General features: G+C 39.7%; 1 protein-coding gene across 1 annotated transcript in view; it reads right to left on the reverse strand.

Moving 5' to 3' along the window:
• Itga2 (integrin alpha 2) overlaps window positions 1-18,622 on the reverse strand; it is a 99,020-nt gene that overhangs the window by 19,875 nt on the left and 60,523 nt on the right. Inside the window, exons 11-23 of the mRNA NM_008396.3 lie at window positions 17,533-17,671; window positions 16,239-16,384; window positions 15,247-15,390; window positions 13,201-13,404; window positions 12,356-12,492; window positions 9,319-9,458; window positions 6,573-6,724; window positions 4,324-4,434; window positions 3,703-3,785; window positions 3,176-3,317; window positions 1,465-1,557; window positions 917-993; window positions 747-830 (exon numbers count right to left, since the gene is read on the reverse strand). Coding sequence (NP_032422.2) covers window positions 747-830; window positions 917-993; window positions 1,465-1,557; window positions 3,176-3,317; window positions 3,703-3,785; window positions 4,324-4,434; window positions 6,573-6,724; window positions 9,319-9,458; window positions 12,356-12,492; window positions 13,201-13,404; window positions 15,247-15,390; window positions 16,239-16,384; window positions 17,533-17,671 — 1,652 coding nt within the window. The remainder of the gene's footprint in view (window positions 1-746; window positions 831-916; window positions 994-1,464; window positions 1,558-3,175; window positions 3,318-3,702; window positions 3,786-4,323; window positions 4,435-6,572; window positions 6,725-9,318; window positions 9,459-12,355; window positions 12,493-13,200; window positions 13,405-15,246; window positions 15,391-16,238; window positions 16,385-17,532; window positions 17,672-18,622) is intronic.

The raw sequence follows: 18,622 nt of genomic DNA on the forward strand, positions 1-18,622 counted from the left end.
TGTGGTGCTGGGGACTTCCGTGCCCAAGAACAGGTATATGGCTCGACATCCAGGATGCATTTAATGATCAGGGCAGTGAGAAATACAGGCAATTGTCAAAGCCCCAAGGGTATGATTCGGTGTCTAAGGATCAAGGGGATATTATTGCTGTTTGATTTTTGTTTTTTGTTTGTTTGTTTTATTGTTTTTTTTTGATACAGCTCAGGCATCTCACCACCTTTAGTGGATGTTGACATACGTTACAATCATAAACATATACATTAGAAAAAGTTGCAGTGAGATGGTGATTCACATCATGGTAGCTTGACCTACGTAACATATGTTGACATATGTGGCAAAAACATTTTTCCTCTGTTATCCTGGTGCTATTCTGAGTCAATAAACCTCAAAGGTCAAAGTGTCCCTTGGCATCAGTTTATCTGCATATTTGACATCTAGTTGACTGGTGGGAAATAATGTCATAATCTAAGACTGAATAAACAGAGGATTGTCTGTGGTAATGAGCTCAATGATTTATGTACCAAGGGGTAAAAAAGATACCCACCCAAGCTGTCAGGGGTAAAAAGCTACCCACCCAAGCTTTCAGGGGTAAAAAGCTACCCACCCAAGCTTTCAGGGGTAAAAAGCTACCCACCCAAGCTTTCAGGGGTAAAAAGCTACCCACCCAAGCTTTCAGGGGTAAAAAGCTACCCACCCAAGCTGTCAGGGGTAAAAAGCTACCCACCCAAGTAGCAGCCTTCACCTACCGGGTTAAGTGAAGTTCGGCATCATACAGGAGAGGAATCGTGAGACTGACCGAATTGTCTGCTTTGTTTGTTTCTTGGCTCTCACTATTGAAACAAATATTAGACAGCACTTAAAGAGAAATCTCATAAAAAGCTCCCAACCAGGAGTTTATGATTCCATTGCATCTTACCTGAAGGCTTGGAAATTGATGGCCGCCTGGTTCTGGAGGTTTTGAAGATTAAAGTCGAAGTTAATGGTAAAAGTCACCTACACAGGACATTGAAATCCATCAGTCCACGATGCTCTATGCCAGGAAAATGTTCTCTAGCAAGATCAACCCATTCTTGCGGAATTCTTAATATTGTCTTAAGATGTTGAGTGGCTTTAGCTTGTTGATCTGAGAACAGAGCTTAGCTTCTCTCAGATACACGCACTGTGGAGCTACGTTTGTCAGAACTGCCAAGTTTTGTGCTGACCTGAAAACATCACTTCTAGCACTTTGACAAATATTGGCCAACATAGCCACACAAAAGAACATTCTGTGTTGTATGTGCACGTGGGAAAAGGTACATGTAGGAAATGCGACCTTTGCTAGCCATTTAAACAAAGCAACCTCAGCGAGGGAACCCTGTCCAGGTATGTAGCTGCTTTGTGGTGTCTGTTAAATGGTGTCCAGGAAGGACAGTGCTCTCAATACAATACATGTGGAGAGCATGGACTGGAGCATGCACACTGTACCTGCTGTTCACTCTTTAAGGCAGGGTATCCCACATCACAGGTAACAGATTTCTGCGATGAACCAACCTCACATGTTACTTCTGTTCCATCGACCTGAACAGGACCAAAGAAATAACAATTAAGTGTGTGGTGTGTGTATGTGTGTGTAGTGTGTATGATGTTGTGTGTATATGTGTATATATGTGTGGTGTGTATATGTGTGGTATGTATATGTGCAGTGTGTATATGTGTGTATATATGTGTGTGGTATGTGTATGCATGTGTGTATATATGTGTGTGTATATATGTATGTATGTGTGTGCATACCCACACTGAAATGTATACAAGGACATCTTAGTGGTGATATTGTTTTTTATTTAAATATTTTATTGTTCTCAAAGACTTGAATATCTTGTAGTATCCAAACGGTTAGCATGCATTTGTATTGCCAACTCTAAAGGTGTACTCGAGAAGCCAAAGGATTGGCAAAATGCACACTAAGAAGGAGATCACCTTTTGTCGTTCAGGAGCACAAATATCTTTAATATAACAACCAGAAGGCTTATCTTTAGTAATACCTTCTCCTTAATATTTTTGAAAAGCATATTTTCAAATGAAGGAAGAGAAATACACATTGGCATTTGTAGTATATATATATATGTATATATACATACATACATACATATATATATATATATATATATATATATATATATATATATATATATATATATACATACATATATATATATATATATTTTTTTTTTTCTGAGACAGTGTTTCTCTATGTAGCCCTGGCTGTCTCAGAACTCACACTGTAGACTAGGCTGGACTGGAACTCAGAGATCCACCTGCCTCTCTCTCCTGAGTGCTGGGATTAAAGTGTGTGCCTCCACTGCCCAGTGGTATTTGAATTATAAATATCTAGCAGATTTTGCCAGTTTCCTTACTTCATTTTGTGTTTAATGTAAGAGGTGTTATGTGATCAGGCCATTGAAGCATGGGGTCAGTATAAGTTTGGATTTCTAAATCTATAAAAGTTGACATTAACTTAAGATAGGAAGAAACTTTTTTTATAACATTTAATCAAGCAGTCTAATTGGAAAATAGCTTTTCCTGGTTTTCTTTTTTTTCTCTTCTCTCTTCACGCGTTGAGAGCAGAGGAACTAGGGCTCTCTTGGTGAAACTTATTCCTGGTTTAGTGATCAGGTCAGCTTGATAGAATGGCTTTGCAGGAACATGTCATCTTGGCAGCGGAGTCCGCAGCAGCATCTGCAAATCTAGGACTAAGCTGCAGGACTCACAATGGCCCTGAGCAAGTGCATCGCGTCTGTCTAGCACCGGGACAGGCGGCCTCCTCACACAGATGGCTGGAAAAGCTATGAGCTGCTGCCGCCAAGGCCTGGGGTAAAGGAAAAAGTGACCCTCACTGGAATCAGAGCCGCCCTAGATTCTAGTCGTAGCCAGGCTGCGTTCTCTGGAGGCTTAACTAACTGGAAGCCACGTGGTGGCTCTGAGCATGCCCCGGGTCATCGCAGTTTTTTTTTTTTGTTTGTTTGTTTGTTTTTTTTTTTCCCAGACAACTTTGAGGAAATAGAGGGATGAGTATCAGGGACAGTGATTGTCAGGGAGGAAGGAGGGAAGAAATGCTGTGCTGGCTTGGGGGGTGGGGTGGGGCATGAGCATGTGTGTGTGTGTGTGTGTGTGTAGGGGCAGGGTTGTCCTCACATACCGGCATGGAGAAAGAAGCAAAAAACAAGTTCTCAGAAAACTCGGCCAGGACCACAGTGTTGTATGCACTTTCCCCTCTGTTTTTCAGGATGACTGAAAATGTTAACCTCTTGTTTTGGTTACTGACAATAAAGGATTGAGTTCTGTGAAAACAAGAAAAGAAAGATAAAGCCACTGAGGTTAAGGCGACCCCACTGTTGAAAAAAAATGTCGTCGATTCTAAAATTCTTTGCATTTACTTGAAGATTGCTTAATAATGAGGAGGCAAGTAAGCAAACGCTGCTGGCTTGCGTTCTTTGTCGCTTCTGACTACACTGCAGGGACAAGAGCTCCGCAAACCCAGCCAGTTAGCATTTCTCATTGCTTTGCTCTTAGGGGAGTGGCAGAAGCTGAAATTCAGTTTTGCAATGTTTTAACTACATTCACAATACTTCTTCTTTAAAGAAATCCAAATTTTTATTCTGAGTGGGGAGATGTCATGGGCCTTTTATTTCTATATTTTACACGGAAATGTAAAGTCAAACATACTGAATGGCTGGCAGCTGTTGGACATCCAGGATCAGGTCAGAGATGCAAATTCCATCGCTGCCACACTCCTTATAGAAAGGGATCTATACAACCAAGGAAAAATGCGTCATCCTCTTGGGTGTGCTTAGGTTCAAAACAGAGAGATTATATACACTACTATTATTCCATTTACATAAAGGCCAAAGCTATGGGGAGCTGAACAAAGTTTTAGGAGCTTGTACATGGTTACATAATCCTAAAGAAAAATTACTGAAAAAAATACAAAATTCAAGGTAATAGTTTGTTTACGGAGACCTAAATTAAACTAGGCATAGTAGAGAGAGATGAACAACTTCACAGGTATCTGATATTTTTTTCTCAAGTGGATGGTGAGTACAAGCAATTTGGCCTGTTTTATTATTTATTTCTTCAAGATGCATTTTTTGAACTCCCTTGGATACTTGGCACTGCTCTTGGGCCCAGAAGCAGAGTGGAGAGGAAGCCATCTCTGCTTGTAGAATTGATATGCCAGTGACCTGTGTGTATCCTTACATTCAGGCTGCATCCTTAACATCTTTCCCATCATACTGACTATGGAAGCTGTTGGCCAACCTCTGTTTGGGAAGGGCAAGCCCCACTCACACTGAAGACTTTGACAGTTTCAGAATAGGCTTCGAGGGCAGGGCTAGTGCCTGGGTTTTCCAAACTGATGTCCACACGCAGATCCAAAGGGTTGACAACATCAGAGGGCTTCTAAATACAGGAGAGAGATTGACTGATTACTTAGTCATGGTAACTTGTAAACAAAGCCCATCCACAATTGCTTGTAATTAATTCTCTCTGACTGATGAAGACTTCCTCTTTGGTCCCAATTCTGCTGTTAGCCTCAACATTAAAAGAGACCTAAGATGACTCAATTACAGTAAAAATCTGAAGCAGCAATTCCTACTGGGATGGTAAATAATCTCATTGTTTACACACAAGCAATTGTAAATATTTAGATAATATATCCAGTTTTGTTTTGTTTTTTTCAACGGATGGGAGCTATATCAGTGCCCAGCTCTTGGGTGGCCTCACTTCTCATCCCTAGCTTCATCATTCCAGTGATGATCCCACAGAAATCTGTAATTCCATGGGTAATTTGATCCCCTCTAGACAAAGTCAGGGAAGAATGGAAGCTAAGTTTCCTCACTGCCTCCTCTTCTCCTTCCTCCCTCCATTCTTATCCTGTACTTCAGTTCCCGTTCCCCTTCTCTTTCCTTCCTTACGTTTGGTGTGTGTATGTGCGTGTGTGTGTATCGTGTATGAGTGTTGTATGTGTTTTGTGTGTGTTGTGTGTATGCATGCGTGCACATATGTGTATGTTGTGTGTATATGTTGTGTGTGTTGTATGTGTATGTGTATGTTGTGTGTATATGTTGTGTGTGTTGTATGTGTATGTGCATGTGTGTGCATGTTGTATGTGAGTGTTGTGTGTGTATTGTATGTACTTTGTGTGTATGTTATGTGTGTTGTGTGTGCACGCACATGTGTATATTGTATGTATGTTGTATGTATGTATGTTGTGTGTGGATGTTGTGTGTGTGCACACAAGTGTATGGGTATGGTGTGTGTATATATATGTGTGTATACATATAAGGTATATATGTATGTGTGTATTTGTGTGTGTGTACACGTGCATGTATATATGTTCCTGTGTGGAGACCCGAGTTCTACTCTGAGTATCTTCTCCTATCAGGTTTTATTCACAGTTGCTAAGGAAGGAGGAGATGTTTCATATAACTTAAAATAACTTTCTGGCTAGAAAATTTCTCCCAAGAAGCGTTTTTCATTAAAGATTTCCGAAGTCTATGAGAACTCTAGCAGTTACGGCCTAATGTTAGAACAAGCAATCTTTGCGCCACCATCTACCAACATTCACCTAGGATAGCAGTTCTCAACCTTAGCCATCACCCCTGGGAGGTCACACACCAGATATCTGCACTACAATTCACAATTAGCAAAATTGTAGTTATGAAGTAGCAATGACATAATCTCATAGTCGGGGGTCACCACAACATGAGGAACTATATTAAAGGGTCACAACATTAGGAAGGTTGAGAATCACTGACCTGCTGTAAAGCAATACTAGAACCCAAAATTGAGATTTTCATTCTCAGGAGCTTAAAATGGATACAACTTTTACCTGACTGAAAAGATGTCAAAATAAACTTGTCAGTGTTAATTTCACCCTGTTAGTCATTTAGAAACACTGTTTTTCACTTTAAAAAATAATTAATCTACTTATCTTCTTTTGTGTGTGTGTGTGTGTGTGTGTGTATTCACCTGCACACATACATGTGTGTGCTGTATGTGTACATATGTGTGGAGGCCAGAGAAGAAAATCAGGTCTTCTGCTTCGTCATATTCAACATTTTTCCCGTTGAGACAGAGTATATAGATGATCGTTGACTAAGTCTGGCATCCAGCAGGCCAGCCCCAGAAACCATCTTGCCTGCTGTTCAGAGTGCTGAGGTTGTAGGCACACGTATAGCCACACTTGGCTCTTTTACATCAGTATTGGGGATTTGAACTCAGGTCGAACTGCTTATGCTGCAGGTGCTCTTATCTGCTCGGCCATCCCTCTGGCTCCAAGCCTTCCCTTTCTTTAACAATCTTTTAGGCCCTTTGGTTGCAATTCCTAATAAAATGTCATGTCACCAACACATATAAAATCTGAATGTGACCGTAAGTATTAGTATAGAAGAAATGTGCTTTGTGTTCACAGAGTTAGGCAAGACCTAAGGTCATTAGAAAGACAAGCATCTTCTAACAGATAGATTCCATTTTAGACTTCCTGTACTCATTCCTCTTTTAAAAGAAAAGCAGGGTTGGGAACCCAGAGCCCTCACCTGTATGCTAATGTGGTGCTCAGAACACTTCTGCACTTCGTTTACCACCATATTCTTCTGCAAGAATCGCTCACTGTTTTCTCTGAACACCCCCCTGGAGGTTACCCTGGATGAATGTCCGTCCGCATCAAGCGTCATGTTAAACAGGATGGCTGTGATAAAACCACAAACAAATCATGTCAAGTATGCTCCGAAGACGAAAACAGCCTTGTTTCCATTGGATCCGATTGAAGGAAGCCCCTGATATCAAGAAGATGGGAAGACTATCTTTATATTGGTGGTTTATGTACAAGGAAAGACTATATGGCATTTGTAATTTCATGGGATTTGGTCTAAGTGACTGTGAACACACCACACCACACACACACACACACACACACACACACACACACACACACACAAGCTAGCCAGAGAAACATGTCTTGTAACAATTAAACCCAACATCTATTGGGCTATTAGGCTTGTCCTGGGAAATCTATTGGATAAACTTTGGCAAATTTGTCCCTTTCCTGTGTATCAGTTTCATCTTCCATAATGTAGGGCACACGCAGGGAGCACACACAGGATGAGTAGTTAAATGGAGAAATTCCAGTTGACCACATCCTCATATGCTAAGATCTCTACAAAACACCTGGACACTGGATACTCTGATGCTATTTTTGAGATAATGAACTAGATGAAATGAGGCAGAATAATTGGCATGAGTTCACCCAGCTTGGACAAGGTCAGAAATAAAACTTAAGGAAATTTGTAATGAAAGTTCATGTCCTTTCTAATTCCATGCCATTACAAGAACTAAGTGTTACTATAAGAATGAAGTGTGACCATCGAAAAGAACATGTACTCTGCCTGACACAGTCTAGATGCTTACGTGGAAAATGGCATGCGGCATTGCAGCACCAAGCTTTGAGTCAGACATTCTTAGACTGGGCGGTCATTTCACAGTCTATGTCTTCTTTGACTTGAGGACTCTTCCTACCCTCTTTGGATCTCTGTTTCATTGGCAGTCAGAAAATTTTAATAACAACTCAGGGGAGTAGAAATGAAAAACTACCGTGTGATGAAAAATGATGACAGTAACTGAAGTCCAAATAATCAGGCCAGCTTCCTTTGAAAGAATCCATTGGCCACTCAGAAATTCAGAGCTCACCCTACTGCTTAGGGCAGTTGCCTTATGGGGAATTACTTTATCAGATTTATTCAGGATTTGAAAGTTGAATACACTTCCTAAGACAATATATCTGTTACTTTTAATGTATCTATTAAAGAAACTGGAATTTCTGTATTTCAGTGACTTAATGAGACCAATAAACATATCAAAAACATGAAAAAGATTGAATGGACAGAATAAAAGTAACTGATAAAAAAACACATAAAGGGAAAACTAGTAGTGGGGACTCGGTAGCTATAAAAAGGATGAAGTCGGTAAACAGCACATATTTTTCAAGTAGCTTGAAATAGATGTGTAGTTTCATAGATTATCCAGTTTTAAAGATGAGATTTATTTCTTATGTGCTGTTATTGCCAAGCAACGAAGTGAAAAGTTATGACCATCTCATCAGGGTGGATTTGGACACAGCAGGAGAGAGTCAAAGGGACAGGTTCCCAGTGGCAAGAAAGGCTCCCACATCCTCACCAGACAATCAGCGGGAATGGAATTCTCTGGAAGTCCAGGTTTTTCAGTGTTCGCCAACATAATATATGAAGAACATTCAAAAGGTGGAAGATCCACCAGGCATATTCATGCTTTAGGGCCAAGATAGCTGGGCAGCCAGCCATGTCTGCCAGAGAACTACATTTTCCATTTTAATCTTTTATGCAGACTAAAAATGTTTATATGGTGATGGTTTTCGACTTAATTGTGATAGCTCCTCAGGTGGACGTGTGCCTCAAGGCACACACAAGTGTCATCCAAACAGTCGACCTAATTGTTTTCAGCCTTTAAGCTAATTTTCTTGCAATTAACTGAAGCACCACTAGGAACTAAGAATTCTGAAATATAGAGCCAGAACCTTATGAAGGAGAGATTAGAATCCATTGACCAGGAACAAGGGGAAATATGCAGGTTTTAATGAAGCATTGCTTGGATTGCTGTCTGCAGAGGATGCTGAGATACCAGAGGAGATGGTTAGTTAGAAATGGCATCAAAGAGGATGCAGCATCTCAGCCAGGTCCCACAAGATAGTCTGGTCTCTTGGGAGACAGAGGATGACAGTTTCTGCTGACATTTGCCGACAGTCCTACCTGGGCTTTCTCCCATCTGATGGGACACACTAAGACTCATAGGCAGAAATGGCAACGCAATGGAACAGATTATATGTTCTTTTCTGTTTTTCTCACTTCTTCTTCGGGAATAACATTTAGTGCTTTACTAGGGACACCTATACAGGGAATGGCTTAGACAGTAGGTAACACACTCACTTAGAGCTCGCAGCAGAGCAATAAAATCTGTGTATGCTAAGCATCTCCAGAAAGGATCTGTGGGTAAGAGAGTCTCAACAACAGAGCTCATGATTACACTACAGTGACTAAAGTGTTCTCCAGCAGAATGCCAGAATCTAGACCTGAGCAAGGATGCTTGCAGCAACCTCCCATGCCTAAAGAATAACTCTTGGATACTGCATGTGTGCAATTTAAGCATGTCCTGTAAAGATCCAGTTTTTCTTTTTGGTCTGCAAACCAAAAGTTCTAGCTAAAGCTATCAAGGCAAACCCATCAGTGTACAGGTTACTTTAGGTCTACCTACCTACTTGATTGTTTTGCCCAGCAGGTCTAAACTCTGCTCTGAAGCAGAGCTTTAGGGTTATCTTAGCATCCTTGTTGAGCAAAGTGATTTTGTCTGGAGTGAACAAAGCTTCTATGGCCACGTCAGCAATGCTTTGTGACCTGAAAGACAAATGCAAACAGGGAAACAGATGCAAATTATTGCCCAGAATACATATACACTTTACATAGAGGACTTGGGGTCAATATTGTTGACCTTTCTCTCCATTGTCTTAGAATTTGAGAGCATTATTTCCTATTTGAAAGCAAACGATGGCAGTGAGGTGAATGGATTTTTGGTTGATAACTGTATAGCCCACAGAATGAATGACTCTATCTATCTATCTATCTATCTATCTATCTATCTATCTATCTATCTATCATCTATCTATCTATCTATCTATCTATCTATCTATCTATCTATCTATCTATCTATCTATCTACCTATCTACCTACCTACCTGTCTTCATAACACTTGAACCTGCATAAAATAGAAGCATGAAGCCTCTATGCAGACAATATGTAAAGTCATGACCCCTCTATGTCTTCCCAACTTGGGTCAGTGTTACTCTCAGTCCTTGAAATGGCAGGAGAGAGAAGGAAAGAAGTTGGAGGTGGCAGAGCTGAGGAATATTGCCATGACCTGTGACGTGCTATCCCATGGTTGGCATCACTGGTCCATGATGGTGGGAACTAGCATGATGGATGAGGAGTCCATCACAGGGTACCAGAGTTTCTACCTTGGTGTGGTCCTTTGTATATCTAAGCCACAGTTTTATTTGCTCCTTCAGCATTGGCGTAAAAAGACTTATTAATGAAAATATCTGAGACATGGGTACTCGGAGGCTTACCACTTCACTGGGTACTTATCAGTGAGGAAATGGAACCTACGGTCTGAGTCCCTCCATTACTAGAACTTGAACTTCAGTACAGTGACCCCCGTGTAACCTTCCCCCATCTCTAAGGCAGCAAGCAGTAACTACAGATTTCACCATTTTGAAAAGTACCATAAACAGATCCAAAAAGCATGCCTTTTTATTTTCTGGCAAGACAATTTTAAAAGTTGCTATACATCTGGATTTCTCTTAATAACCAACCATGACACGAAAAATGTAACACGGCTCCAGGTTTACAACCATTTATCATGATTCAGTGAATTTTAGGCCAGTTATCTGAGGGACCGAGGATCGTTCCGAATCAGGTGACATTGATTTGCATATTTTGTAAATGTATTAGACATTTTTTCTCAGAGTTATCCAGAAAGAGCAGTTCAGCACGTTGTAGGAATGTGACCACAGAATATTAGCTGAGTGGGAGCAGTCATCTCAGCACATTCATTTGGTCCCAAGTTGTTGACTTTTCTGAAGAATGAAATCCACCTTTGAAAACAGCAGCTTGGTCAGGCCACTGACTAAACTATATCATAGTACAGTAAATGTCGAGGCGCTGCGTGGGAAGCCTCCTGAGGCGTACATGGCTCTCTTTACTGTCAGGTCTCTTGTTTTCTTACATTATTTTAAATGAAGCCGAATAACTAGGTAACATTCCAAGTATGCCATTCTTGAATTATTTTAACCAACTTTACCCAGTAAATGTGTTTTCCAGTTTCTCAGTCTTAAAGCTATCCTTGGTTTTCCACATAACAGTTTCATTTGTCAAAAAACTCATTTTACTACTGAAAAGCATAATTCAGTTATAATAATAATATATGTATAGAGTAATAATATGTATAATAATAATATATATGTATAGAGTAGCATCAAACTCAGGAATCATAAAACATCAAAGGACTGTGTTTCTGTCCCCAGTATGTTTGGACAGTTAAGGCATATATTTTCAATAGAGAAGGATGAATGCATGAGTATTCTTGATTGAATAATCAATTAATTTTTAATTCCAGTAGCTCACTAGATCACACACCTAAATGTTTGTGTGTATGTATCTGTATGGGGGGGTGCATATTTATGTATGCATGTGTACCAGGATACCAGTGGTCAACCTTGAGTGTTCAGGCACCCTGTTGCTTAAGGCATGGTATTTGCATCCCTGTAACTTGATATTTAGTCAAGGCTAGCTAGCTAGTGAGCTACAGATATTTTCTCTGCCTCACCATATCTGGGACTATATGTATGTGCCACTATGCTTAGTTTTTTGTTTGTTTATTTAAGTGATCTAAACATATAGCTACAGCTGATCTGGAATACTCTATGTTTGAGGCTGGCCTCCAACTCACAGATATCTACCTCTGTCAGCCTTCCAAGTTCTTGGATTAAAGGCATGAGCTATCTCACCTGGGTATGTCTGGCTTTTAATATGGGCTCTGGAGACTGGACTCAAGTCCTTACGCTAACACAGCAGGCCCTCTAAATAACTGAGGTATCTTTTCAAGGCCTTCATAGACCTGGCTTTTCAAAGCTTGAACCATATTATCTTGGAATCCTTTCTTGTTCCCTCATCTTTGATGCCTATGGAGGTTAGTGAAGAGGTCAGCTAAGCCAAAATAATGGTTCTCATTCATGACTTAGGATTTTAATGTGTGTCTTTTAAGCACACAGGAAGTTTTACTTTGTGTTTTGTGAGTGTTTTCTCATAAGGTTTCCTAACTGGAAGCTGAAATGAGGCTGTGTATAAGAAGATAACATTCAGAAATATGCAGGATATCACTTAGGGTACTTTTTCTGCACACTGAATCTTTTCACATAAGGAGAAGAAAAACTTGACTCTAATGACAAGGATCTCTCTCTAAGTATTTGTATATGTGTGTGTGTGTGTGTTTCAAAGATACATGCTTATCAATACCTATATCTATCTCTATCTCTATCTATATCCATACCCATATCTATCTATATCTAATCTATATCTCTCTATCTCTATGAAAACCATGAATATCCCTTTCTTTATGTGAACAGTAATAAATACATTTCCTACAGCCTTATAGAAAACATTGGACATGATACACACTACACAATAAAGCAAGCCGTTTTAGTTAACTAGTCTGAGTCTCACACTTACTGACTCACCAGAGTTGAATCACTTGCCCCAAAGCACCAATGGATACATCAGTGATGGAATCCCCATTTAAATCACCATAGCCATCCAGGGACCTTCCAAAGAACTGGAGATGTCTCCTAAAGGCTCCATTGGACCCAAGGATTTTCTGAAAGAGCGGAATTAATGTGGCATTGTAGTAGACACAGCGGGATCACAGAACAGTAGCCTTTTTCTTGCACCTTACATTCCCTGTGGTCATTTTTCAGGTTGTCTGGTCCAGGAAACTCCATCCCTTTCTTCAACCACATTCTATATGATTTCTGTATTATTATTACTTTTTTTAACAATGATTCCTTCATCAAGGAAATAACATGGACTTTTTAGTTCATAACCACGAAGCAGCACAAAATGGTGAGAAGTCCATGGGCAGGGAATGAGCTAAGACAAGTTCAGGTCTTGTTTCCTGCCCTAGCTAGCTTTCCTCAAAATGAACACAAAATTGCCTAATAGTAAGAAATCCTCAATCATTCTTCAGTTGTCTGATACCCTTCATCCATGAAGTTTAACCTTAGTCGAGTTTTATGGTCTTAGGTTTGATTCTTGACAATTGTTATTATCTATACCACTGCAATTTATTTCCTTTTTCATATGTCCTCTATTGGAATATAAGGTCAACAAAAAAGAATTTTGTTTGTCTTGTTCTGTATAGCATTATCAGCGTTATCTAGAATAATGTTTGACATATCATAAGGCTTCACTAAGTATTTTTTTTTCTTGATGGAAAGAAGGTGGATATAAGAGGCATGGATTGGATGATGCGGTCTAGCTCCAGCATTTATGTACACAATACATCATCATGTTGTGCATGGGTTACCTGGGAGTACTTGGTGCGAATGGTACCCTGGTGACCATTGTAAATGTACACAGCTCCAGAGTTCTCATTCTCTACAGGTGAACCGACAATCACATCATTAAAGCCATCCATGTTGATGTCTGACAGGGCTGCAATTGCTGAACCAAACCGAGCATTTCCAGTGCCTTCTGGCCCTTCAAGAAACTGGTGCTGATTCAAGATGCCCTGGCAAAGGGGAGAGGGACCGTGACAGTGAAACTCTCAATGTGTATCATTAAAATTCAAAGCAGCTATGTCTAGACAAGATTTCAAAATGTGGATAGGGTTTTAATATTAGTATTGATGATTCTCCACGTGTAGTGAAAGTTATAAATAAAGATTTTATTAATTAGGGTCATGAGATATCTGCTCCTAAACGAGGATGAAAGGAGACAATAATTTTTTTATTGAATGAAAAAAAAAACCTACATAAATCAACCCTATCTCTACTTTCTCTCAGTATGAGGATCATCATCTATTTCCAAATCTTTGACTTAAAAGTTTTCTGGTAGGAGTCTAGTAACATGGATGAAATTAGGATAGATAACAAAACTCAATGAAACTTGATAATCTAGATCTTACTTAAAAACTGCTGCACTGTGACATAATTATATTGGGGTAAGAGGTGGAAAAAGAAGGCACTAGCATTCCATAACAGGAAACACTAAATGACTCTCTGCAAAGGAAAAGACATTTCCTTATAAAACACAGCTTTTCCTTCTGAGTTTGTGCTCTAGTATGAAAATATTTAATGGCTTTGCAAGAAAGTGAAGTGTCTCAACCAGGAAACTAGGTCATTGTTGATTCTTTCTACTTTATAGTAATTTATGAAGATTTTTTTTTACTGTATTAGAAAAAGCATTAAGAGAGAATGTTACTGGGGCTGGAAAGTTGGCTCCATGATTAAGAGAACTTCTTGTTCTTGCAGTGGACCTGGGTTCATTTCTAAGCATCCACATGGTAACTCACAACCATTACTACCTCCAGTTCTAGGGATCCAACACCCTCTTCTGGTCTCCTTGGTCATACAAAATGTACATATGGTAAACATATAATCATGCAGGCAAAACAGTCATACAGTTAAGAAAATAAAACAATCAAAACAAAATTTAAACAGCTATGTTCATCAACAATTAACGATAGTTCAGAATAGTTTGCAAACAAGAAATTCAAAAGAAACTAGAGATTAAAAAAAACTCTTAAGAAGGAACTATATAATTCTATCTGCATGTGCTTTTACATTGTTTATATAAAATTGCAATTAATTTAACTACTTGTGTTAGACAGTCCGTTTTTACATTAACATGTAGTAAGCATCCAGCATATAAAATGCCCTAACAACTAGACAGAACTTTGCCTGCACAGACTTCTCTTCCCCTGCACCTGCCTGGTGTTTCATGTCAGACACTGACTTTCATTTGCTTTTCTTCCTGTTCTCATTGAGCTCGAGTCCTAAGGAAATGAATGCAGAGTTTCGTCTACATATTGGAAAACCCGTGCCTTGTCTTTTTGAGTGAGCTCAGTTTTATGGCAAGGATCTGACATTCCATGAGTTGGACGTGCACTTAAATGTGACACTAACAGCTGGAATTTTCTGACAAACTAATGTAGAAAGCACTCTAGGTCATCTGGGGGTTGTGGGAGTTGCTGGGACAATTATTTTTACTGTGAAATGGGAGGTCAGAATGCCCAGTGACTACTATCATTTCACAGAATGATAATAACTAATATTTGTATGTACATGCATGCCATTCATTATTTGTGCTTACACTGGCTTTATTTGCATAGGAACATATATCCAAAGACCTCTCATGGAAAATGGGATATACTATATATTAAACTCCATGCCTTTTAATACATTTAAAAATGATAATGATGGTGATGTCTTGAATCTGATTGAACATATGCCACACTATGCATGAAAATAAGTGTCTTTCAAATTTCAGGTTAATTTGCTTAACAGTACTAGAATCAACTTATTTATCAGTACTTAAAGTACTAAGCTGTTTTCTTAATGTTTATTTTTACCTTTGTGATGGTAAATAGGTAGACTTTTCCCTCTTCTTTCTTGAGGTCGTTCATGTATGTAGGAGCACCTACCAGGAGCACGTCTGTAATGGTGTCTTTATCTACATCAACTGAGCACAGCACACTGCCAAAATAGGAGCCAATCTAGAGGAGCAAAGCAAATTAATTTGAAGAGTTATATATAGTCACGTATGTGTTTTAGGTATTTCTGATGCCAGTGAGCCAGAGCTTATGAGAGGAACCCTTATAAGCTATGTGAGCTCTGATTTAGAGAAAGACAAGAAGGATCAGGCCAGCTAAGGACAGAGAGTAGACATGTTACCATGGAAAACAAAACAAAACAAAACAAAACAAAACAAAACAAAACAAAACAAAACAAAATGTTGTAACAGACACTTTATCAGAGTGTAGGGAGCAGGTAGAAGGCTCAGGGAGAGAAGTATAGCATCTTCAAGACAAGTTTAAATAACATCTTAAAGACAAAAGGATTGTTCTAGGTGGAGAGAAACGTGGATAACTAATGCCAGTGTCATGGTCCAACACAGGTGATGTTGCTGCATAGAAAAGATAAGAGAACTAGGTAGAGATGAAGTCAATTAGAAGGGCTGAGGCTCTGAATGCCATCCCATTCAGCAATGTTCAGTGAGTGTTGGTGTAACATCTATTAAGGATTTAAAAATTAGTAAGGGATTTCTTCTGTAACGCTCATTGTTTTTCTCTCAGAATAGATACCCCATTCTTTATACTACTAAAAAGAAGGCAAAAGTATGGTATGAATGTTAGTTTGTGGTCTCCTTACCCCTAGAAAAATCAATGGCAATAGCAGGATCAGACTTAAGCCCAGTGAACCTTCCTCCATTAGGGTTTGACAGATATGAGTAAATTGAGATGACTTACACAAACATGTTGGAGCCACTCAGTAAACACGTTTCTACTTCGCTTGGCCTGGTTATCCATAAAATGAATTTCACTTACTTAGTAATGATATTTACCTGGTCCCCTCTGTGAGACTGAATCACGGTCACATTGCCTTGCTTGTTAACGCTGTACAACACTATCTGGCCAGTATAATTTGCTCGAGGAGCACCAGCAACAAAATGGACACCGTCTTCAGTAGAAATTGCAGCCACAGAGTAACCTAGGAGAGAAGTAGTTCTAGATAGAACATCACTGTCTCAGTCAGAGAGAATTTTCAAAGGTAACAGAGATGCTCAGAAATCTTAATGTTAGATGTTATGTCTACTCATGCTCCTGAAATGAATTTTTCTGCCCTTCATTTATAGTTCTAGGTAGCATAGACAGGACTTATAAAGCTGCCTCTCGGTTCTGGGATACTCTCTTTAGCTACTTACTTACAAGCCTTGCTAATTGTTCATATTAGTGGTCAACTTGACATAATCTATTATTACTTGGGAAGAGAGTCTCAGTTAGGGGTTGTTTAGATTAGGTGTGCTCACGGATATATCTATGAGGAATTAAGTTGATTGCATTAATTGAGTAATTGGGATGGGACGCCCACTGTGGGTGGCATCATTCCTTAGGCAGGGGATCCTGAACTGAGTAAGAGTAGAGGAACTGAGCTAAGAGCAAGCACGCATCCATTAAACCACTTCTCTCAGCTTCTGACTGTGTATATTATGTGAATAGTTGCTTCAAGTTCCTGTTGCCTTGATTTACCTGCAGTGATGGACTGCAACCTAGAATTGTGAGCCAAATAAACCCTTTTTCCTTTGAGTTGCCTTTGTCTCCATATCTTATTATAGCAACAGGAAACAAAACAAAGATACTGTCCTTTAGTTTAATGAATCAGCAAATGAAATTAAGTGGTGTTGCTATTTAATGGAAAGAATACAGGCCCTGGAGTTAGAGGCCTGGGTTTGAATTCTGGACTAGTCATTTGCTAGGTTGTTGAAGTTAATAAACATTAAAGTCACTGGCTCTGAAATGATTTTCAAATCCTTACTTATAGAATATAAGTAATCTCCCTCAGGTAGTGAACATCACTGGATGCTCATCATATGTGTACCAACAATAACAAACACCCTAAGAACTCCAAAACAACAGGAGGCTACTGCTCAGTGTATTATGTTTTAGGAACAAATTCTGTTTTGGAGACCCAACTGGCCAAGAGGTAACTACTGGATTAAAACCACATTAATGAGAGAGGAGAGCTCACTGTCTGAGCTGAACTGAGAGTTCAAAGAGGGAAAAACAAAAACAAAAGCAAAACAAAAAAACAACCAACCAAACCCTGAGTTTTCTGAGCCAACTATTGCTGTGCCTCACCTAAAAACGAACTGTGGTTTCTATCCTGCAGAACCTGGTCAAAGGCTTGTTTAGGAAAGATCACGGGCTTGTGAGATGTCTCCTGGACAAGAGTTCCACTCCAGTCAAAAGCCCCCACTGCACCTAACATCAGAATATCCTGAAAAGATTGAAGAAATGAAGATTAAGACAAATCACCTTTAAGGCAAAGGAATTCAGGTGAGTCAAACACCGAAAGAAACTAACAGAATTTAAGGAAATTTGCATACTAAATTAAATATATATCTTGGAATTGTTTTGTTTTTCAAGCTTACCATGAGCTGTGGCATCCATTCTCAATCTGTAGATCATGACCCCTTCAGGGTCCAATGACTTTTTCACAGGGGTCACCTAAGATCATTCTGCCTATCAGATATTTAAACTACAATTTGTAATGGTAGCAAAGTTACCACAATGAAGTAGCAATGAAAAATAATTTTATGGTGGGGCCATCACCACAACACGAGGAACGATATTGAAGGGTCTTAGCTTTAGGAAGGCTGAGTGACACTTGAGCTATGCTCTCTTGGAAGAACTTACTATAATTCATTATGCAGAAATCTTTGCAATTGGCCATGGTACAGGATGGATGCATAGTCACTTTCAATTTGAAGGCAAGCATTTGCAAGTGCTGAACCTTTCAGAACTTACAGATGAATCAGACGAGAGTTTCTCCTCCCACATATTTATAGGAAATGCTCGGGATGAATATGAGGCACGCTAAAGCAACAGAAAGTGCTGACCCCAGAGGAGTGAGGTAGGGCAGCGCTTCCCTACCTAGCATGTCTTGGGAGACCTTCTTCTGACTGGCTGTATTTTCAACTCTCTTCCTCGTATATTTGTGGTGTGTGTTTTATGCTGGAATGTGCAGGCTTGCGCACACAGAGGCCAGAGGTGCTCTGCTCCGACACTCTCTGCCTCATTTCCTTGCTGTGGGGGTCTCTCACTGAAACTGAAGCGAAGGTGGCAGCCAGAAAACTCTAGTGATCTTCCTGTGGCTGCACTCTCCACAGTGCTAGGGTTACAGGTACTTGGGCAACCATCTATCCCTTTCCATACTGTGGGTGCTGGG

Source organism: Mus musculus, chromosome 13, assembly GCF_000001635.26.
Source record: "Mus musculus strain C57BL/6J chromosome 13, GRCm38.p6 C57BL/6J".
NCBI classification, from domain to species: domain Eukaryota; kingdom Metazoa; phylum Chordata; class Mammalia; order Rodentia; family Muridae; genus Mus; species Mus musculus.